This window comes from Scyliorhinus torazame, chromosome 10 (genome assembly GCF_047496885.1).
Source record: "Scyliorhinus torazame isolate Kashiwa2021f chromosome 10, sScyTor2.1, whole genome shotgun sequence".
NCBI lineage: Eukaryota > Metazoa > Chordata > Chondrichthyes > Carcharhiniformes > Scyliorhinidae > Scyliorhinus > Scyliorhinus torazame.
In genome coordinates this window covers 232949879-232973684 of record NC_092716.1, presented here as the reverse complement: position 1 = coordinate 232973684, position 23806 = coordinate 232949879, and the positions used below count along the sequence as shown (strand labels likewise).

The following is a 23806-nucleotide window of genomic DNA, read 5'->3' as shown; positions in this document are numbered from 1 at the left end:
TTACGGTGTATAGCTCCCACTCGGTCATCGCACTACTGAGGCAACTGCAGACTCAGCATCTTACCGCAGCTCGTCAGAATAGGTATGAGATATACCTTTTGAACAATCCACGTCTGACATTTAAACACTGTACCACTATCAATCCAGTCTGTTTTCTTAGTGGTCCCCCTGTCCATGAAGACGCACCTGGCCACGACTGTTTAGCCTTGATTCAGGAAACTACCACAATAAGGGATGATTTGAGTGATATTTCGTCAGAACAACCTGACATGATTATGTGTGGTCAAATATCCTACCGGGGTCTAGTTAATGACCTACTACAGGCCCTCCTTATGCCCGCGCAGATTTCCGTCATTAAATACGCTGCCCACACAAACGGTAAGACCCCAGTTGATGTTGGTAATGAACAAGCAGATTGTGCAGCGCGGACAGCCGCGCAAATTCAGCAAGTAATGGTGCCTAAAATGTTAGGTCAGACTAAACGTTCTGCAATAAATAGGTCTGCCTCTGACAAGCCAATGCCAACCATCCAAGACGTCATAAGGTTACAGGAGGACGCTCCTGAGAGTGATAAACAAATGTGGAAACGGTTAGGTTGTACATATGATTCTGTTTCCTCTTTATGGACCACGCCAGCACATCAGACTTGTATGTCGGATGTACTGACTTTATGGGTCACTGAATGTGTACACTTTGCAACTCATTGTGGGGCTCGGGGGACTAGTGATTTGTTGCTGGACACTTGGTGGCACCCTAAAATGCAGGGGTTGGCTCAGAATATCAGCACTCGGTGTTTGATTTGTCAGCAATATAACACCAGCAAAGGTATCCCTTGTGGTATGGGGCAAACCCTGTTGCCCAATGGTCCCTTTGAGACGCTCCAAATGGATTACATTGAGTTGGAAAGATGTCAATGTTATAAATATGTTTTGGTCATTGTGGATGTGTTCAGCAGATGGGTTGAGGCGTATCCGACTATCGATAATAAAGCTGCTACTGTGGTTAAAGTTCTGTTGCGGGAAATTATTCCCTGGTACAGTATACCAGCTCAGTTGAGTTCTGATAACGGGCCTCATTTTCTTGGACAGATTAACCTGCCTCCCTTCCCCAGTGCTATTTTACAGGTGTGGAGCATGATGGGGTGGCTACGCACCGCCTGTGTGATCTTCAGCCTCACCTCGCTTGGAGTGACATCGGGGACGGACATGGAAAAGGGACATATTATCTACATTTGTAACCCCAACCAAACTACAAGGACATTTTGTTTATGCAGAGGTGATGTTCTTCGCTGCCCCTATATACGAGGACATGGTATCGACTCATGGAAGGTCATCAGGTTAACGGAAAATGCAGGACTCATGAAGCAATTGCACCGGTCCCGGCGATGGGAAGGGAACATTACATGGACATTGCCTTGTTTTTGGAGTACATGTAAATTTGATTTTGGATGTGTTAAGATTGGTGCGATAAAGGTAACATCAGACCGTCGGGAGAGGGTAGGAAGAGGTTGTGAGAGAGAGGGGGGGACTAGAGAGACGACTGAGCGTGTGAGAAGGGAAGTACAACTAGAACGTAGGTTATCAGGAGATACACTTAATTTAGTTAAAGGCCAAACTGAGGAAAACCCGGGTAGTATGAATCTCTTCTACCAGAGTTATCACCGCTTGTATGGCCACAGACGGGTTGTTTGCTACCCGAACCCCGCAGCGGTGTCTAGGTTATTTTCTGTTTCACTGCTTTGTGTCACTCCCCAAACGGTAGTTCATTGTCAGCGTTCCGAGCCACCTCCCAAGCAAGTCACTCTTCCTTACGATCCGGGTTCAGCACCACCGGCTATTTGCCTTCCCCTTCCTCGGGATAATTCCCACTCACAGTATGATAGGCTGCAACGGTGGAGGGCGTACATACCTAGCCACTTCACTCCCAATAGGGACTCCCGGTCGTACGAGAATTGTTTCAGCAGTGACGGGTATGGCTGTTTGCTGGTAGAGGTGGAAACGAAAATAACAGGTCTGTTCCTCACCTGTACGGACAGGAGGTGTCATATCACCCAGGCATCTGGCCAATGCGTTTGTTATAACACCACCTGCGTTCCATTGAACGCCGGCCTCCAGCTCCTTTGTGGCTGGGCGAATGTCTCTCATATCACTGTTGGGACTAGGGCTTTCCGCATTGCTAGGCGGCCCGAATGGGCATTTCAAAGCTGGATAAACTGGGCTACTGGGGGATCCGTGCACAACCGATATACTGATTGTAATGCTAGCCTGTACACGGAGCAAGGATCCTACTTTTTATTTAATGGCACAGCGACCAATGTTTTGTCACCCCCATTTCCCCGCCAAATAGCTATTGGGACTCTAGTCCCTACCACAGTCCCCTGCCCCTCGGCGTGGATGCTGCAGAATCAGTTAGCACGCCGGGCAGTCTCAGCTGAATTCTGCGAGAACTGGAAAAAACCTCAGGTTCTCGCACCCAACCGGGGCCACTCAGCCGGGTGGGGGAATTCTGAGCGTCTTGTAGCTGCGGTTGTTTGCAATGCAGAACCGGTATGCTCTTGACTATCTTCTGGTCCATGAGGGTGGGGCATGCGCCATAGTACAGGGCAAGTGTATCATGGCAGTTCAAGACTTAACCGCTAACATCACTAAATTTATGGATCGCATACGGGATCACCTGGACGGAATGCAGGATCCTGGCTCTTGGGGTAACTGGAGATTTGGAGGTTGGAAAGACTGGTTGATAAATATGGCCATGTATTTAGCAGTGGCTATTGGCTGCATCTTTGTGGACCCAGCCATCCTTAAATGTGTGATGGGTAGAATGCGGGGTGCACTGGAACAGATAGACGCCCCAAGAATCTTGGCTGTTAAAATCCACGAGAGTGCAGCGGATGAAGGGGGCTACTACAGGAATTGGAAATGCAGTGACAAATCTTTTTAGATGAGGGACCGTAGCTATGTGTTGAATAGTTCGGTTATCATGAAATGATAAAAGGAGGGAATGATGAATGTGATATAAAATAGTTACTTTAGAGATATTAGTTACTGTAATGTAAACATAGGCCGGTCTGATTCTGTTAGTTCACAGACAAAGGATTTTAGAACGCATGGCAAAGCAAGGGGCAGGGGTGTCCAGATAAGGAGGAGAATCTTTATTAGTGTCAAAAGTAGACTTATATTAACACTGTAATGAAGTTACTGTGAAAATCCGGCGCCTGTTCGAGTACACTGAGGGAGAATTCAGAATGTCCAATTCACCTGACAAGTATGTCTTTCGGGACTTGTGGGAGCACCCAGAGGAAACCCACGCAGACACGGGGAGAACGTGCAGACTCCGCACAGACAGTGACCCAAGCCGGGAATCGAATCCAGGTCCCTGGCGCTGTGAAGCAACAGTGCCAAACACTGTGTTACCATGCCGCCATTTTAACTCTATTTATGGAGGCACTGGCCATAATTTTCCAATCTTCCTTAGACTCAGGGGTGGTGCCAATGGGACTGGAGAATTGCAAATGTCACACCCTTGTTCAAGATGTTAAGCAACTACAGGCCAGTCAGTTTCACTTCACTGGTGGGGAACCCTCCAGAAACAATAGTTCTGGATAAAATTAATAGTCACATGGACAAATTTGGGTTAATTAAGGAAAGCCAGCATGGAATTGCTGAGGGGAAATCTGTTTCACGGACTTAGAACATAGAACATAGAACGATACAGCGCAGTACAGGCCCTTCGGCCCACGATGTTGCACCGAAACAAAAGCCATCTAACCTACACTATGCCATTATCATCCATATGTTTATCCAATAAACTTTTAAATGCCCTCAATGTTGGCGAGTTCACTACTGGTGCAGGTAGGGCATTCCACGGCCTCACTACTCTTTGCGTAAAGAAGCTACCTCTGACCTCTGTCCTATATCTATTACCCCTCAGTTTAAAGCTATGTCCCCTCGTGCCAGCCATTTCCATCCGCGGGAGAAGGCTCTCACTGTCCACCCTATCTGACCCCCTCATCATTTTGTATGCCTCTATTAAGTCTCCTCTTAACCTTCTTCTCTCTAACGAAAACAACCTCAAGTCCATCAGCCTTTCCTCATAAGATTTTCCCTCCATACCAGGCAAAGTCCTGGTAAATCTCCTCTGCACCCGCTCCAAAGCCTCCACGTCCTTCCTATAATGAGGTGACCAGAACTGTACACAATACTCCAAATGCGGCCGTACCAGAGTTTTGTACAGCTGCAACATGACCTCCTGACTCCGGAACTCAATCCCTCTACCAATAAAGGCCAACACTCCATAGACCTTCTTCACAACCCTATCAACCTGGGTGGCAACTTTCAGGGATCTATGTACATGGACACCTAGATCCCTCTGCTCATCCACACTTCCAAGAACTTTACCATTAGCCAAATATTCCGCATTCCTGTTATTCCTTCCAAAGTGAATCACCTCACACTTCTCTACATTAAACTCCATTTGCCACCTCTCAGCCCAGCTCTGCAGCTTATCTATATCCCTCTGTAACCTGCTACATCCTTCCACACTGTCGACAACACCACCGACTTTAGTATCGTCTGCAAATTTACTCACCCACCCTTCTGCGCCTTCCTCTAGGTCATTGATAAAAATGACAAACAGCAACGGCCCCAGAACAGATCCTTGTGGTACTCCACTTGTAACTGAACTCCATTCTGAACATTTCCCATCAACCACCACCCTCTGTCTTCTTTCAGCTAGCCAATTTCTGATCCACATCTCTAAATCACCCTCAATCCCCAGCCTCCGTATTTTCTGCAATAGCCTACCGTGGGGAACCTTATCAAACGCTTTGCTGAAATCCATATACACCACATCAACTGCTCTACCCTCGTCTACCTGTTCAGCCACCTTCTCAAAGAACTCGATAGGGTTTGTAAGGCATGACCTACCCTTCACAAAGCCATGCTGACTATCCCTGATCATATTATTCCTATCTAGATGATTATAAATCTTGTCTCTTATAATCCCCTCCAAGACTTTACCCACTACAGACGTGAGGCTCACCGGTCTATAGTTGCCTGGGTTGTCTCTGCTCCCCTTTTTGAACAAGGGGACCACATTTGCTATCCTCCAGTCCTCTGGCACTATTCCTGTAGCCAATGATGACATAAAAATCAAAGCCAAAGGTCCAGCAATCTCTTCCCTGGCCTCCCAGAGAATCCTTGGATAAATCCCATCAGGCCCCAGGGACTTATCTATTTTCAGCCTGTCCAGAATTGCCAACACCTCTTCCCTACGTACCTCCATGCCATCTATTCTAATAGCCTGGGTCTCAGCATTCTCCTCCACAACATTATCTTTTTCCTGAGTGAATACTGACGAAAAATATTCATTTAGTATCTCGCCTATCTCTTCAGACTCCACACACAACTTCCCATCCCTGTCCTTGACTGGTCCTACTCTTACCCTAGTCATTCGCTTATTCCTGACATACCTATAGAATGCTTTTGGGTTTTCCTTGATCCTACCTGCCAAATACTTCTCATGTCCCCTCCTTGCTCGACTTAGCTCTCTCTTTAGATCCTTCCTCGCTACCATGTAACTATCCATCGCCCCAACTGAAACTTCACACCTCATCTTCACATAGGCCTCCTTCTTCCTATTAACAAGAGATTCCACTTCTTTGGTAAACCACGGTTCCCTCGCTCGACGCCTTCCCCCCTGCCTGACCGGTACATACTTATCAAGAACACGCAGTAGCTGATCCTTGAACAAGCTCCACTTATCCAGTGTGCCCAACACTTGCAGCCTACTTCTCCACCTTATCCCCCCCAAGTCACGTCTAATGGCATCATAATTGCCCTTCCCCCAGCTATAACTCTTGCCCTGCGGTGTATACTTATCCCTTTCCATCATTAACGTAAACGTCACCGAATTGTGGTCACTGTCCCCAAAGTGCTCTCCTACCTCCAAATCCAACACCTGGCCTGGTTCATTACCCAAAACCAAATCCAACGTGGCCTCGCCTCTTGTTGGCCTATCAACATATTGTGTCAGGAAACCCTCCTGCACACACTGTACAAAAAACGACCCATCTAATATACTCGAACTATATCCTTTCCAGTCAATATTTGAAAAGTTAAAGTCTCCCATAATAACTACCCTGTTACTTTCGCTCTTATCCAGGATCATCCTCGCCATCCTTTCCTCTACATCCCTAGAACTATTTGGAGGCCTATAGAAAACTCCCAACAGGGTGACCTCTCCTTTCCTGTTTCTAACCTCAGCCCATACTACCTCGGAAGATGAGTCCCCCATCTAGCATCCTCTCCGCCACCGTAATACTGCTCTTGACTAGCAGCGCCACACTTCCCCCTCTTTTGCCTCCTTCTCTGAGCTTACTAAAACACCTAAACCCCGGAACCTGCAACATCCATTCCTGTCCCTGCTCTATCCATGTCTCCGAAATGGCCACAACATCGAAAACCCAGGTACCAACCCATGCTGCCAGTTCCCCTACCTTATTTCGTATACTCCTGGCATTGAAGTAGACACACTTCAAACCACCTACCTGAACACTGGCCCCCTCCTGCGACGTCAAATCTGTGCTCCTGACCTCTATACTCTCATTCTCCCTTACCCTAAAACTACAATCCAGGTTCCCATGCCCCTGCTGCATTAGTTTAAACCCCCCCAAAGAGCACTAACAAATCTCCCCCCCAGGATATTTGTGCCCCTCAGGTTCAGATGTAGACCATCCTGTCTGTAGAGGTCCCACCTTCCCCAGATGGGAGTATTTTTTGAAGATGAAGCAGAGAGGGTCGATGAGGGTCATGATGTTGATGTGGTATACATGGATATCCAAAAGGCAACTGATGCCGCACAACAGATTTGCGAGCAAAGTTAGAACTCATGGAATAAAAGATACAATAATGAGCGGGATTCTCTGGCCTCCCTGCCGTGAGTTTCTCGGCGGCAGGAGGCTATGCGCCGCTCGCTGGCGGCGGGATTCTCGGCTCCCATTGAAGCCACCCCAGGCCACCAGCGAACGGACGGAGAGTTCTGGCCAACATTTTCCTTATTCTGTACTTTCGACAAACTTCCTCCTGATGTTCTTCACATGGAAATGTGCTCTGGAAACGTCAGCTGCCATTCCTGCTGAAAATGTTGGCTGCAGGCCAGGTGTGAGAACATAGATTCCTATATTCAGGCATGAGTGCTTAACATATTTGAGGTAAAGAAGCAAGCAGACATTGCTGAAGTTCTGCACTTACATTGTTGCATTGCATTCGATGGGTGTTTATTCTGTGATCAGGGGAATGGTTGCATATCAGTCACACATTTTAACTTGTGAGCACTGGTGAGTTGTTTAGTGACTGTTGAATTTAAAAAGGAGATAAGTGGGTTTTGATGACAATAAAGGTGATTAAAGTTCAGAAACATTCAGTCGCCTGTGGTAATCTTGGTAATTTGATACCTGCATTAGCCAGGTCTGAGATATCCCAGGACAATCTTGACGAACCAGTTCATTTTATTAACCAAACCTCCAAGGTTAGATTCATCACAATGAGTCAAACTTCTAGTCACCTGGCTGTCATAATGTACACCAGTATATCATGGTGCAGACACACACTGATGAACACACAGTAGGACCAATCAACATACACAATACCGCAGCCAATCACCAGTGAGAGCACACGCACTATAAAGACAGGGGGCATCAGAGCTCCCTCTCATTCGAGTAGCAGCTAGCTAGGAGGACAGAGCTCACAGCCTGCAGCACAGACATTCACCATGTGCTGAGTGCATCAACTGGTTAGGACAAGGCAAAGGTCTTTAGTTAAAGCTAGTATCGTATTTACCCACAGTTCAAGTATGTTTAAATAGTTAACCTTTTAATAAAATAGTGTTGCACTACTTTAAGTGTTGGCGACTTGTATGTGATCCAGAACACATTGGCCACAGATATAAAATGGTCCACGTAGCTAGCAGTTTACCAGAATGTTTTTGTGGCCACCTGAAGGCATTTAAGAGTTAACCATATTGCTGTGGGTCTGGAGTCACATGTAGGCCAGACCGGGTCAGGACGGCAGATTTCCTTCATTTGTGAACCTGATGAGTTTTTATGACAATCGACAATTATCAGACTTTTAATTCCAGATTTTTATTGAATTCAAATTTCATCATCTGCCCTGGTGAGATTCGAACCCATTAGCTGGGTCTCTGGTTTACTAGTCCAGTGACAATACCACTACACCACTGCCACTGCAAGTATCATACACTGATAGATTGCATGGCTTTAATAGTTTAAAATCGTGTAGTACCTGTTTTGGGAGTCTCTGAACTAAACTGTAAAGTCTTTGGAATTGGAGGAGTGAATCCCCCCACTGCACATAATGCATATTGGGCAAAACACAAATGTTATATCTATTGATTTTTCATTAGCTTGACTTGAAAGCTTCTTAAATGACTTCCACAAGTATTGAGACATTCTGATTATTTTTGTCTGAAGAAAATGTTAACTGTTTCTCTCTCCACAGATGCTGCCAGGCCTGCTGAGTTGTTCCAGCACTTTCTGTTTTTATTTCAGATTTTCAGCATCCACCGTATTTTGCTTTTGTTATATCTACGCTTCACGTTCTGTTATTTTTGTGGATCACCGGTCGTTACAAAAGACAAGCAATGCACTCAGAACAAAGTAAATGCAGTCCCTGGGAAAAGGTCAAGTTATCAGGGTGTCTATTGCTAAATATCACCTTTGGCAAGATAAACCACCCTAACCACCTTTGAGAAGAAATATGGATTGAGCAACAACGGCCTGAATGAAAAGTATAGCCAAAAAAAGGTTTGAGGGAATTTTAAACTAGCAGGTTGTTTTGGCAAAGGGTGAGGCAAAATAATTGAAAGCTCTGCCACCGAGTGGCAATGCTGGACAGAGGGAGTATCTCAGATAAGATTAGATTCAAAGAAAATTCGGACAGGCTGGGAAGTAGGAGCGAAAAGGTAAGCAGGTTGACACAAGTTGCAAACAAGCACAAAGATTTTGAATCCATGTGGATAGCAATGATGGGTGAGTGAGACAGAGTGGAAGGCAAGGGTGGGGAACAAAATTTTGGACAAATGAGTTTACATCGGGATGGATTTGTGAGCTAGCAAGAGGATGTTTGAAAAGTCAAGTCTGACGGTGGCACAGTGGTTAACACTGCTGCCTCACAGCGCCAGGGACCCGGATTCAATTCCGGTCTTGGGTCACTGTCTGTGAGGATTTGCACTTTCTCCCCGTGTGTGCGTGGGTTTCCTCCGGGTGCTCCAGTTTCCTCCCACAGACCAAAGATAAGCAGGTTAGGTGGATTGGCCATGATAAAACTGCCCCTGTCCAAAGGCTAGATGGGGTTTTGGGGTCGCAGGGATAGGGTGGGGTTGTGGGCCTAGGCAGAGTGCTCTGTCGGAGGATTGGTGCAGACCCGATGGGCTGAACAGCCTCCTTCTGCACTATAGGGATTCAATGACGTGACAAGAATAATGGATATGAGTTTCAGAAGGGGAGGGGGCTGAGATAGCGACAAAGGTGGGCAATGTTGAGAGGGGTGTATACGGGACAGGATATTGATTTTTATGCCTCTGGGGCGAAGTTGGAAATTTGTGGTGGGAGCTGAATACTTTAGTTTCAGTTTTCCAAGTGTCCAACTAAAGAAAATTCTGTTCCATCCAGAACTTTATACATATAAAATAGAAGCAGGAGGAGGCCATTCGGCCCTTCACGCCTGCTCCGCCATTCATTATGATCACAGTTGATCATCAAGTTCAATACCCTGATCCCGCCTTCCCCCCATATCCCTTGATCCCTTTGGCGTCTTGAAAGTACACAACATTTTGGTCTCAACTACTTTCTGTGGTAGTGCACTCCACAGATTCACCACTCTCTGGGTGAAGAAATTTCTCCTCACCTCAGTCCTAAAAAGGTTTATCCCTTAGCCTCAAACTATGACCCCTAGTGCTGGACTCCCCCACCATTGGGAATATTCTTTCTGAATCTACCCCGTCTAACCCGGTTAGAATTTTGTAAGTTTCGAGGAGATCCCCATCACCCTTCTAAACCCCATGAATATAGAACATACAGTGCAGAAGGAGGCCATTCGGCCCATCGAGTGTGCACCGACCCACTTAAGCCCTCACTTCCACCCTATCCCCCTAACCCAATAACCCCTCCTAACCTTTTTGGTCACTAAGGACAATTTATCATGGCCAATCCACCTAACTTGCACGTCTTTGGATTGTGGGAGGAAACCGGAGCACCCGGAGAAAACCCACGCAGACACGGGGAGAACGTGCAGACTCCGCACAAACAGTGACCCAGCGGGGAATCGAACCTGGGACCCTGGCGCTGTGAAGCCACAGTGCTATCCACTAGTGCTACCATGCTGTCCCAATCCTAACCATATAACCTATAATCCTAAACAATTTAGTCTCTCCTCATATGACAGTCCCGCTATCCCAGGAATCAGTCTGGTAGACCTTCACTGTATTCCCTCCATAGCATGAACATCCTTCCTCAGACAAGGACACCAAAACTGCACACAATACTCCAGGTGTGGCCTCACCAATGCCCTATACAATTGCAGTAAAACATCTCAATTTCTATACTCAAATCCTCTCGCTATGAAGGACATTATACCATTTGCCTTCTTTACTGCCTGTTGGACCTGCGCGCTTACTTTCAGCAACTGATGCACGAGGACACCAAGGTCTCGCTGAGTGTCCACCTCTCTGAATTTACAACATTTGAATAAAAATCTGCCTTCCTATTTTTGCTCCCAAAATGGATAACCTCACATTTATCCACATTCTACTGCATCTGCCACGCATATGCCCACTCACTCAGCCTGTCCAAATCCCGCTGAAGCATCTCTGCATCCTCCTCACAGCTCACCCTCCCACCCAACTTTGTATCTATCCTGTGAAAATTTGGAGATAATGCATTTAGTTTCCTCGTCCAAATCAATTATATATAACGTGAACAGTGGGGTCCTAGCACAGATCCCTGCTATTCCCCACTAGTCACTGCCTGCCAATCAGAAAAAGACCCATTTATTCCAACTTTTTGCTTCCTGTCTTTCTATCCATCTCAAGGCACTACCCATAATCCCATGCGCTTTAACTTTACATACCAATCTGCTATGTGAGACCTTGTCGAAAGCCTTTTGAAAGTCTAAATAAACCACATCCACCGGTTCGCCCTGGTGACCTGCTAGTTACATCTTCAAAGAATTCTAGTAGATTTATCAAGCATGATTTTCCTTTCATAAATCCATGCCGACTTTGTCAGATTACACTACTGCTTTCCAAAACTGTGCGATGAAATCCTTGATAATGGACTCGAGCAACTTCCCTACTACGGACTGGTATATAATTCCCTGATCCCTCTCTATCTCCCTTTTTGAATTGCGGGGTTTTATTAGCTACGCTCCAATCTGTAGGAACCATTCCAGGGTCCAAAGAATTTTGAAAAATGACCATCAACGGATCTACTATTTTTAGGGCCACTTCCGTAAGTACTCTGGGATGAAAATTATCAGGCCTTGGAGATTTGTCCACCTTCAATCCCATTAATTTCCCCCAAAGCTTTTCTTTACCAATACTAATTTCCTTCAGCTCCTCACTAAAACTGGTGTTTCTCAGAACTTCCGGTACATTATTCATCTCTTCCTTTGTGAAGACAGAAGCAAAGTACAAATTTAGTTCCTCAGCCATTTCTTTGTTCCCTGTTATGAATTCCTCTGTTTCTGATTGTAAGGGGCCTACATAAGTTTTTAAACCAATCTTTTTCTCTTTACATACTAATGGAAACTTTTACAGTCAGTTTTTATGTTCCCCGCTAGCTTACTTTCAAATTGTATTTTCCCCTTCTCAATCAATCCCTTGGCCCACCTTTGCTGAATTTTAAACTGTTCCCAATCCTCAGGTCTATTGTTTTTTCTTGCTAATTTAAATGCCTCTTCTTTGAATCTAATACTATCTCGAATTACCCTTGTAAGCGATGGTTTGGCCACGGTTCCCTTTCTATTCTTGCGCCAAATACGAATAAACAACTTTTGGAGTTCACCTATTCGTTCCTCGAATGCCTGCCATTGCCTGTCCACTTGGCCTTCCTTTCAGTAATGTTTCCCAGTCTGTCATAGCCAGCTCATGTCTCATACCATCATATTGAAGTTCAGGACCCTGGTCTCAGAATCAACTAACTCAGTGTTCACCTTGATAAAGAATTCTATCATATTATGGTCACTCATCCCCAAGGTTCACTCACAACTAGACTGCAACAAATCTTTTCTCATTGCACAACACCCAGTTCAAGATGGCCTGTTTCCTTGCTGGTTCCTCAACATATTGGTCCAGAAAACCATCGCGTATACACTCCAGAAATTACTCTTCTGTTGTCTTGTGACTAATTTGACTCACCCAATCTATCCGCAGATTAAGGTCACCCATAATAACAGATGTTTCTTTCTCACGTGCATCTCGGATTTCCTGTCTAATGTTATTCCCAACATTACCGCTGCAGTTTGGTGGTCTGTATACAACCCCTATGATTTTCTTTGCCCCTTGATGTTTCTTAACTCGACCCAGACAGATTTCACATCATTTCTACTAATATCTTTCCTCAATAGTGTATCAATCATTTAATATTAATGAACTAATATTTAATCAACAATGCAACCCCACCACATTTTCCTCTGTCTGACCTTAAAAACTGAATAGCTCTTATACATCTCCCTCAGGGAATATTACAAGGATAACAAATATAGACAAGCAGTTAAATTGAAGATTTCCTCAGTTAGAATAGAGCCACAAAAATACTGTTCACATTTGTGGTAACACTATAATGCTGAGTAAAATTATTAGAGGAGCCACTCTCCCTAAACTACTGGGCAATTGACTTCCGGTGGCGGCTATGAAGGAGTAGGTCGCACATTTGGTGGCTCCCGCTCGGGTCGGACCTTTTCCCCGATTTTTCGTCAAATTTGATTCGGAAAATTGATGGTGGATGCAATTGTGAAGAGGAATCCTACATCAGTGCATGAAGAGGAGGACCAGAAGTGCTCGCAAAGGACAAAATAGGCGGACAGAGAAGGCTTGGGCTGAGGCTGCAGCGGGAGAAAGCATGGCGGACGACCGGAGTCCTGGCTCGACGACCCAGTGGTCGACGGAGCAGCTGATGCAGTTCATACAGGAGGGCTTCGCCAAGCAGAAACAGGAATGCTTGGACCCGATTAAAGAATCGATTGCGTGGCTGGAACTTAGACTAGATGCTCAGGATCGGGTGATTCAGAAAGTGGAGAATGAAATGAAAATGAAATGAAATGAAAATCGCTTATTGTCACAAGTAGGCTTCAATGAAGTTACTGTGAAAAGCCCCTAGTCGCCACATTCCGGCGCCTGTTTGGGGAGGCTGGTACGGGAATTGAACCGTGCTGCTGGCCTGCTTTAAAAGCCAGCGATTTAGCCCAGTGTGCTAAACCAGCCCCAAGAAGGCACTGACTGAGCAGGAGGAATACCAAACAGCAGTGTGTGGAGGTGGAGATGTTGAGAGACCAACAGAAAAGGCTCCAGGAGAAGGTGGAAAACCTACAGAATAGGTCCCACCGGCAGAACCTGAGAATCGTTGGTCTCCTGGAGGGGTCCGAAGGAGCAGACGCAGGGGCGTACATAGCGGGCATGTTCGAGTAGTTAATGGGGGATGGGACGTTCTCCCGACCCTTGGAGGTGGACAGGGCTCACAGGGCGCTATTGAGGAAGCCGCGTGTGGGGAACCTCCCCAAGGGCAATGGTGGTGACATTCCACAGGTACCTGGACAAGGAGTGTATTTTACGGTGGGCCAGGCAGACACCAAGCTATAAATGAGAGAATAGCATCCTGCGTGTATACCAAGATCTGGGCGTGGACGTGGCCAGGAGAAGAGCAGGGTTCAACCAGATAAAGTCAACACTTTTCAAGAAGAAGGTCAAGTTTGGGCTGCTGTATCCGGCCCGTCTTTGGGTCACTTATGAGGAGCAACATTTTTACTTTTGAGTTGCCCGAGGAAGCGATGGACTTTGCTAGAAGGAAAGGGCTGGTAGCGGACAGAGGTCTTTGAACTTTGCTGCAGTGCTCATGTTAATGAAAGTTTTTTTGATTTTGGACGTTATCTGTAATGCCTTCTGTATTGATTTGGGGCCTGCTGCAGAGCTGTGTGAGTTAAAGTTTGCACTTGCACTGATGGGGGATGGAGGTGTGAATGGTAGATGTTGGATCTTCTTTTTGATTTTCTTTGTGTTTCTTTCGGACAATTGGGTTGGGATTGTTTTTCTTTTGCATATATGTGTGTCCGAGCCTGGGGACGGACGGACACAATAGGTGAGAAAATGTCTGGTGCCATGGGCGGAGGCCACCATACTAGCTGGGCGGGCTAGCTCATGGAAGCGTAGTGGGGGTGGGCAGATGTTATGCCTGTTGAAGGGGGTGGTTTACATAGTGCTGTTACTAGAGGGGGGGGGGGAATGTTCTGCTGACAGGGGAGGGACCTTTGCTGTGGGACAAAAAGGAGGTCGGGGACGGAGGCTGCCTGGGGGCGGGCCTGCGGATGCATGGGGCATGGGCTGGAGACTGGCCCAAGAAAGGTAATGGCTGATCGGAGGGGGGGGGGGGGGGGGCGGTGTGAGAAGCCCCCCAACCAGGCTGATCACATGGAACGTAAGAGGGCTAAATGGGCCGGTTAAGAGGGCACACGTGTTCGCGCATTTGAGGGGGCTGTAGGCGGACGTGGCAATGTTACAGGAGACGCACCTCAGAGTAACTGATCAGATTGGATTAAGAAAGGGATGGGTCGGACAAGTTTTTCACTCGGGGCTGGACTCTAAGACTAGAGGGATCGCGATCCTGATTAACAAGCGAGTGTCATTTGAAGCGGGAAGAATAGTTGCGGATGTGGGAGGCCGTTACATTATAGAACATAGAACGATACAGCGCAGTACAGGCCCTTCGGCCCACGAAGTTGCACCGAAACAAAAGCCATCTAACCTACACTATGCCATTATCATCCATATGTTTATCCAATAAACTTTTAAATGCCCTCAATGTTGGCGAGTTCACTACTGTTGCAGGTAGGGCATTCCACGGCCTCACTACTCTTTGCGTAAAGAACCTACCTCTGACCTCTGTCCTATATCTATTACCCCTCAGTTTAAAGCTATGTCCCCTCGTGCCAGCCATTTCCATCCGCGGGAGAAGGCTCTCACTGTCCACCCTATCTAACCCCTTGATCATTTTGTATGCCTCTATTAAGTCTCCTCTTAACCTTCTTCTCTCCAACGAAAACAACCTCAAGTCCATCAGCCTTTCCTCATAAGATTTTCCCTCCATACCAGGCAACATCCTGGTAAATCTCCTCTGCACCCGCTCCAAAGCCTCCACGTCCTTCCTATAATGCGGTGACCAGAACTGTACACAATACTCCAAATGCGGCCGTACCAGAGTTTTGTACAGCTGCAACATGACCTCCTGACTCCGGAACTCAATCCCTCTACCAATAAAGGCCAACACTCCATAGACCTTCTTCACAACCCTATCAACCTGGGTGGCAACTTTCAGGGATCTATGTACATGGACACCTAGATCCCTCTGCTCATCCACACTTCCAAGAACTTTACCATTAGCCAAATATTCCACATTCCTGTTATTCCTTCCAAAGTGAATCACCTCACACTTCTCTACATTAAACTCCATTTGCCACCTCTCAGCCCAGCTCTGCAGCTTATCTATATCCCTCTGTAACCTGCTACATCCTTCCACACTGTCGACAACACCACCGACTTTAGTGTCGTCTGCAAATTTACTCACCCACCCTTCTGCGCCTTCCTCTAGGTCATTGATAAAAATGACAAACAGCAACGGCCCCAGAACAGATCCTTGTGGTACGCCACTTGTAACTGAACTCCATTCTGAACATTTCCCATCAACCACCACCCTCTGTCTTCTTTCAGCTAGCCAATTCCTGATCCACATCTCTAAATCACCCTCAATCCCCAGCCTCCGTATTTTCTGCAATAGCCCACCGTGGGGAACCTTATCAAACGCTTTACTGAAATCCATATACACCACATCAACTGCTCTACCCTCGTCTACCTGTCCAGTCACCTTCTCAAAGAACTCGATAAGGTTTGTGAGGCATGACCTACCCTTCATAAAGCCATGCTGACTCTCCCTGATCATATTATGGTTAGTGGGAAGCTGGAGGGGCTGCCGGTGGTGCTCGCGAATGTGTACGCACCAAATTGGGATGATGTGGAGTTCATAAGGAGGATGTTGGGGAAGATCCCGGACCTGGATTTGCATAAGTTGGTCATGGGGGGGGACGTCAACACAGTCATTGACCCTGGGCTAGATGGGCCGAGCTCAAGGACAGGCAGGGTGCCAGCAATGGCAAAGGAGCTAAAGGCGTTTATGGAGCAGATGGGGTGGTGGACCCATGGAGATTTGGGCGGCCAAGAGTGAAGGAGTTCTCCTTCTACTCACATGTGCATAAAGTGTACTCCCGGATTGACTTTTTTATCCTGGACAGGGAGTTACTGACGAGGTAGTGGACACTGAGTATTCAGCGATCATGATCTCGGATCATGCCCCGCACTGGGTTGACCTACAGGTGAGCAAGGAGGGTGGGGAACGCCCGCACTGGTGACTGGATGTTGGACTTTTAGCAGATGAGGTGGTGTGTGGGTGGCTGAGGAAATGTATCCAGAACTATCTGGAAGTTAATGATACAGGGGAAGTCTCGGCTGCAAAGATCTGGGGGGGGGGGGGGGGTGAAGGCGGTGGCTACAGGGGAGCTGATCTCGATACAGGCCCACAGGGAGAAGGTAGACAGAGCAGAAATGGACCGACTGATAAGGGAAATACTACAGGTCGACAGGAGTTATGCAGAGGCCCCGGAGGCAGGGCTTTTAAGGGAACGACGGAGGCTATAGACGGAATTTGGCTTGTTAACTACAGGGAAGGCGGTGGAGCAGCTGAGGAAGGCGAGGGGGGCGATTTATGAATATGGAGAGAAGGCCAGCAGAATGCTCGCGCAGCAACTCAGAAAGAGAGAAGCAGCCACGGAGATTAGGAAAGTAAGGGACAGGGATGGGAAGCTGGTCGGAGATTCAGCAGGGGTTAATAAGCCGTTCAATGAATTTTACAGCAGGCTGTATGTGTCAGAACCCCCAGCTTGGTTGGAGGGGATGAGACAATTCTTAGGGGGGCTGAAGTTTCCGAAGGTGGATGAAGGGTTGGTGGCAGGGCTGGGGGCCCCGATCGGGTTGGAAGAAATAGCAGATGGGCTGAAGGCTATGCAGTCGGGTAAAGCCCCGGGACCGGACGGGTACCCAGTGGAGCTTTATAAAAGGTTCTCTGGGGTACTGGGGTCGCTGCTGATGAGGACATTTAATGAGGCAAGGGAGCGTGGGGTGCTTCCCCCGACGATGTCACAGGCCACGATCACACTGATCCTGAAGCGGGACAAGGATCCCGAGCTATGCGGGTCCTACAGACCGGTCTCCCTACTAAATATAAACTGTTAGCCAAAATCTTGTATCTAGGATTGAAGACTGCGTTCCGGATGTGATTGGGGAGGACCAGACAGGATTCGTTAAGGGTAGGCAGTTGGCGGCCAACGTAAGAAGGTTGCTGAATGTGATCACGATGCCCCCAGAGGGTAGGGACGTGGAGGTAGTGGTCACAATGGACACAGAGAAGGCATTTGATCGGGTGGAATGAGAATATCTGTGGGAGGTACTGGGGCGGTTTGGATTTGGGCAAGGCTTCATTGACTGGGTCAGGCTCCTGTATCAGGCTCCCGTGGCGATTGTACGGATGAACATGTTAACATCGGGCTATTTTAGGCTGCTCCGGGGGACGAGGCAGGGATGCCCCCTCTCCCACTGCTGTTTGCGCTGGCCATAGAGCCGCTGGCAATTGCGTCGAGAGCCTCAAGGGGCTGGTCCGGGGGGGGGGAACACAGAGCCTTGCTATACACAGGCGACCTGCTCCTATATGTTTCGGACCCACTAGAAAGGATGCAAGAAATGATGAGGATTCTGGGGGAATTCGGCCGGTTTTCGGGTTATAAATTGAACATGGGGAAAAGTGAGATGTTCGCGATCCAGCCAAGGGGGCAAGAGAGGTGATTGGGGGAGCTGGCGTTTAGAGTGGGAGGGGGAAGCTTTCGGTATCTAGGCATCCAGGTGGCAAGGGAATGGGAACGGCTACACAAGTTAAATCTGGCCCGACTAGTAGACCAAATGAAGGAAGATTTCCAAAAGTGGGACGTGCTCCCGTTGTCACTGGCTGGGAGGGTGCAGACAGTGAAAATGACGGTCCTCCCGAGATTCCTGTCTGTGTTTCAGTGACTCCCCATCTTTATTCCGCGGTCCTTCTTTAAACGGGTCAATAAAGTGATCTCTGGGTTTGTGTGGGCAGGCAAGACCCCGCGAGTAAAAAAGGGGATGCTGGAGCGGAGCCTGGAGGAGGGCGGGCTGGCGCTGCCGAACTTTAGTAATTATTATTGGGCGACGAATATAGCCATGATTAGGAAGTGGGTGGTGTGGGGGGTGGAGGGGGTCAATGTGGGAGTGAGTAGAGGTGGCATCATGCAAGGGCACTAGTTTGGGGGCATTGGTAATGGCGCCTCTGCCGTTCCCGCCGACACGGTATTCCACCAGCCCCGTGGTGGTAGCGGCCCCGAGAGTCTGGGGGCAATGGAGGAGACATGTGGGAGTGGAGGGAGCATCGCTCTGGTATCCAATCTGCAATAATCACCGGTTATTGCCGATGGAGGGTTCCGGAGATGGCAGAGAGCAGGGATCAAGAGGATGGGAGCTATGTTTATAGAGGGGAGCTTTCCCACCTGAGGGAGTTGGAGGAGAAATTTGGATTGACGAGAGGAAATGAGTTTAGGTACCTGCAGGCACGGGACTTCCTACACAGGCAGGTCTCAACCTTCCCGCTCCTATCGCCAAGAGGGATACAGGACAGGGTAGGTTCCAGGATGTGGGTGGGAGAAGGGAGGGTTTCAGACATTTACAAGGAACTCATGGGGTCAGAAGAAACGCAGACTGAGGAGCTTAAACACAAATGGGAAGAGGAGTTAGGAGGCGAGATGGAGGACGGTCTCTGCGCGGACTAGTAGAGTAGAGTCAACGCATCCACAACATGTGCCAGGCTCAGCCTGATACAGTTTAAGGTCATTCACCGGGCCTACATGACAGTGGCTCGGATGAGCAGGTTCTTTGGGGTAGAAGATAGGTGCGCAAGGTGTGCGGGAGGGCCAGCGAACCATGTCCATGTGTTCTGGGCATGCCCGAAGCTTAGGGTATTCTGGCAGGGGTTTGCGAATGTCATGTCCAAGGTGTTAAAAACAAGGGTGGCACCGAGTCCAGAGGTGGCGATTTGCGAAGTGTCAGAACCCGGGAATCCAGGAGGAGAAAGAGGCAGACGTCCTGGCCTTATCCTCCGTGGTAGCCCGGAGACGGATACTATTAGCATGGAGGGACTCAAAGCCCCCGAAATCGGAGACCTGGCTAACTGACATGGCTAGCTTTCTCTGTCTGGAGAAAATAAAGTTCGCCCTGAGAGGGTCAATGTTCGGGTTCGTCCGGAGGTGCCAGCCGTTCGCCGACTTCTTTGGGGAATATTAACAATCAGCAGAGAGAGGGGGGGGGGGGGAATGGGAGGGGTTGGGGTTTAGTTTAGTTTAGAGTAGGGTGTTAGTAAAGGTGGGGCCTGTGAGGGAGGAAGACGGCTTTTGCACTATGTTTATATTTTCATGTACATTGTTTCTTCTGTTATAAAACCATAAATACCTCAATAAAAATAAAAAAAGAATTTAGGAAAAATAAAAATCAGACATTAAAAAAAAAGAATTGCCTTGAGAAACACGATACTGGCGGCATGTATTCACAGCATATTAATTGCCACACAAGAGGCCATTAGGCATGAAAAAGCCTGATAAAAACAGCCACATTTCCTGAAGTTAAGAAAATCATCATCTTCACAGATAAATTAACTGGGAGAATGGCAAAAATATTGGACTAAAAAATCAAGCCGTTTTCTACAGTTTTCAGATCTTTAACTGAAGAAATGCATTTCTTGGAGCAAATATTTGTCTATCATGATGTTGGTCTTTCAATGAAAGAAAACACACTCTGAAAATGCATTCTTAAAATAGGGTCCGCTTCATAGAGCATGCGTAATAAGCTCTCATTATTACCAAATCTAATTATTTTCACCCAGTTCCCCAACCAGCCTCTCCCATTCCATCCCCAACGGCTAAAGGACAGCATTGTATCCTTTCTGGAGAAATACCACCAAATGTGTAGAAAGGAAGTTGAAGCTGTCTGTCCCCACCACTGCTATTCCAATTTAGTAAAGACTTGAACAGTTTAATAGTCACGGCTATTCCTGTTCTTTACACGTAACTACTCACATTTGCAGGCTTGAGGGGCACCGAGGATTTACAATAGCACGTCAAAAACTTTCCCACTTCTACCCGGAGGCTGAGATGGCAGAAAGGCAAACAGAACAATGTTTTGAATTTGTTTCTTGTGCAGTTCTCTTAATACACAAATTCAAAGATACATGCAGTTCTCTGAATATACGAATGCAAAGATACAAAGTTAATCACAATAATCCAAAGACATTTTTAAAAGGGAATAATACCACAAAGCCTCAGTGTTATAAAATGCTAATTGCACATTTCCAATTTTAAAAAAGTTTTCATTTACGGTATTTAGGCATTAGTGGCAAGGCCAGCATGTATTACTCATCCCTGTCACCTTTGCAAAGAGGGTGATGAGTCAACTTCTTGAAGGCTGTCTTCCTGCAGGTTCTCCCTCAGGGAGAATAGGGTGTTTCAGGATCTAGATCAATATTCAATGAAGGAAAGGCAATATGTTTCCAAGTTTGGATGATGAAGTGTTCCTATGCACCTGCTACCTTTGTTCTTTTAGAATCATAGAACACGCACAGTGCAGGAGGAGGCCATTTGGCCCATCAAGTCTGCACCGACCCTCTGAAAGAGCACCCTACCTAGGCCCAATCCACCACCCTATCCCTGTAACCCCGAGGGGCAATTTAGCATATCGAATGCACCTAACCTGCACATCTTTGCTTTGGACTGTGGGAGGAAACCCACGCAGACACGGGGAGAATGGGCAAACATTCACAGTCATCAGAGGTCGGAATTGAACCCGGTTCTTCGGCGCTGTGAGGCAGCAGTGTTAACCACTGTGTCACCGAGCCACCCTAAGGTGGTAGAGGTTGCAGGTTTGGGAGGGGTTGTTAACAAAAGACTTGGTGAGTTGCTGCAGCGCATTTTGTGAATGGTAAATACTGTAACCATGATGCATTGGTGATAGAGAGAGTAAATGTTAAATTGATGGATGGGGTGCCCATCAAGCTTATCCTGGATGATGTCAAGCTTCTTGAAAGTTGTTGCAATCCACCTGGGCTCAGTATCAGTAAAACTCAAGTTGGTTCTGGTCAATCAGCCCATCATAAGTTTGAACTTCCAGAGCAATTTCAGCACGTGTGTGTGTGTGTGTGTGTGTGTGTGTGTGCGCGCATCAGGACTTCTGCGGAACTGATGCGCATTTCCCAGCTTACATCCAACCCTGACGAGCCTGATACCAGAGGGTTTGAGGCAATGTTATGGGAACAACTCACATAGGAAAGGATTTCTACACACCAATGTCTGGGTGATGTTTGACAGCTTGCCAAACCAGTATGTTGACAACACTGGGCCTCAAGTGCTACAACTTCAGCTAATTTACCCCAAAAAGGCTGTAAATGAAGGTAAACTTCTAAATTTGGCTGTATGAAGGCAGATAGACAGAAATTAGCTAATAATTATACTGCTATTGTCTTAATTGCAGAATAGTATTGGTAGCATTTAGAAATAATGCTCCTGGTTGAAAATTAATCTTCGCCAGGGGGGTCTCACCTGCCAGTTCTCCAAACGGCAGGCGACCCACTTTGCGTCCTTTGGAGAAGGCTCGATGAAATTAAGTTCCCGTCAAGCTCTTAATTGGCCAGCAACGGGCCTTCTCCAGGATTCAAGGCCTGGGGATAGAAACCCCCAAAACCCCAAGAGCTGCCAGCCAAGCATAGGAAGAAACTATTGGGTTGTGACCATCAGCTGGACGGTCGGATCTCTCAATCCTACACCGAGTGCTTTTCACCGGTCGTCCAGCATGGCGAGTTCCTTACCCACCCATCAGCTGAATGCCAGCGGCAGAGGGATGAGGCTCTCATGTGGGTATTAGATGCCCATTTAAGGCCCTCAATTAGAGTCCTGGCCGGAAAACCATACATGAGCCATCCCACCATGGACTTATAAACCGGTGGAAGCGGGGGGAAGACAGCATGGTGTCCAACACACACCTTCCCAGCCAATCAAATACACCCCCCAACAACAATGCATGTCGCAATGATGGTGTTGCCATTTTGCTGGGGTTGACAAGTTTTTAAACTAACAAATAGATATGATCTAGAGTCAGCAAATGGCACAGTAAAAACTACTTACAACTCATGTCCTTTCCAGTCTGGGTACTGCAAGAGTGGAGGGTCTATCTGGAACATGTCAGGCTGCATCAACTGCAAACAGATAACAGAACAATTAGCATTTTATTCAGCATATTGACAAACAAATCATGTTTTAATAACTACAAGTCTACATTGAAATGGGTTAAATTTGTTCTATGCTCCTGTATCTGGAAGATTTAAGCTGCAAAGCACAACAGATTCTGCACAAAAATAAAAGAGCAACCATAAATAAATATTGTAAAGAAACCATGACTTTTGTAATATTCTGCGAATGTATTAAATAATAGTAACATTTCAGAATATTGAAAGTTCCTTCATTGATAAATATTTTTTTTAATGGTTGTTGAGCCAGGAAGTTTACATTTGGAAGGGGCAATCAAAGGCCTAACTATTGAGAGGGGGATTGGAGAAGGTTCCTTAATTATTTGTTATATTTATTCATGATTTAGATGAGAATGTAGGAGGCATGGTTAGTAAGTTTGCAGATGACACCAAGATTGGTGGCCTAGTTGATAGTGAAGAAGGTTATATACAATTGCAACAGGATCTTGACCAATTGGGCCAGTGAGCCGATGAATGGAAGATGGAGTTTAATTTGGATAAACGTGAGGTGATGCATTTTGATAAATCAAATCAGGGCAGGACCTATTCAGTTAATGGTAGGGTGTTGGGGAGAGTTACAGAACAAAGAGATCTAGGGGTACGGGTTTATAGCTCCTTGAAGGTGAAGTCGCAGGTGGACAGGATGGTGAAGAAGGCATTCAGCATGCCAGGTTTTATTGGTCAGAATATTGAATACAGGAGTTGGGACGTCTTGCTGAAGTTGTACAAGACATTGGTAAGACCACAGATGGAATACTGTGTTCAGTTCTGGTCACCCTATTATAGGGTGGATATTGTTAAACTAGAAAGAGTGCAGAAGAGATTTGCGAGGATGCTACCAGGACATGATGGTCTGAGCTATGAGGAGAGGCTGGATAGGCTGGGACTTTTTTTCCCTGGAGCGCAGGAGGCTTAGGAGTGATCTTATAGAGGTCTAAAAAATAATGGGGATCTCAGATAAGGTCAACATCTTTTCTCAAAGGTAGAGGAGTCCAGAACTAGAGGACATAGTTTTAAGGTGAGAGGGGAGAGATACAAAAGAGACCAGAGGGGAAATTTCTTCACACAGAGTGTGGTGAGCATCTGGAACGAGCTGCCAGAGGCAGTGGTAGAGGC

The 23806-nt window shown here is 47.0% G+C and overlaps 1 protein-coding gene across 5 annotated transcripts in view; it reads right to left on the bottom strand.

The window, feature by feature from the left end:
• Positions 1–23806, bottom strand: part of accs (1-aminocyclopropane-1-carboxylate synthase homolog (Arabidopsis)(non-functional)) — a 126509-nt gene that overhangs the window by 58684 nt on the left and 44019 nt on the right. For all 5 annotated transcript variants that reach the window (XM_072466570.1, XM_072466572.1, XM_072466573.1 and 2 more), the window contains 2 exons: positions 22569–22639; positions 20472–20541 (listed from right to left, as the gene is read on the bottom strand). In XM_072466570.1, the coding sequence (XP_072322671.1) occupies positions 20472–20541; positions 22569–22639 (141 nt within the window). The remainder of the gene's footprint in view (positions 1–20471; positions 20542–22568; positions 22640–23806) is intronic.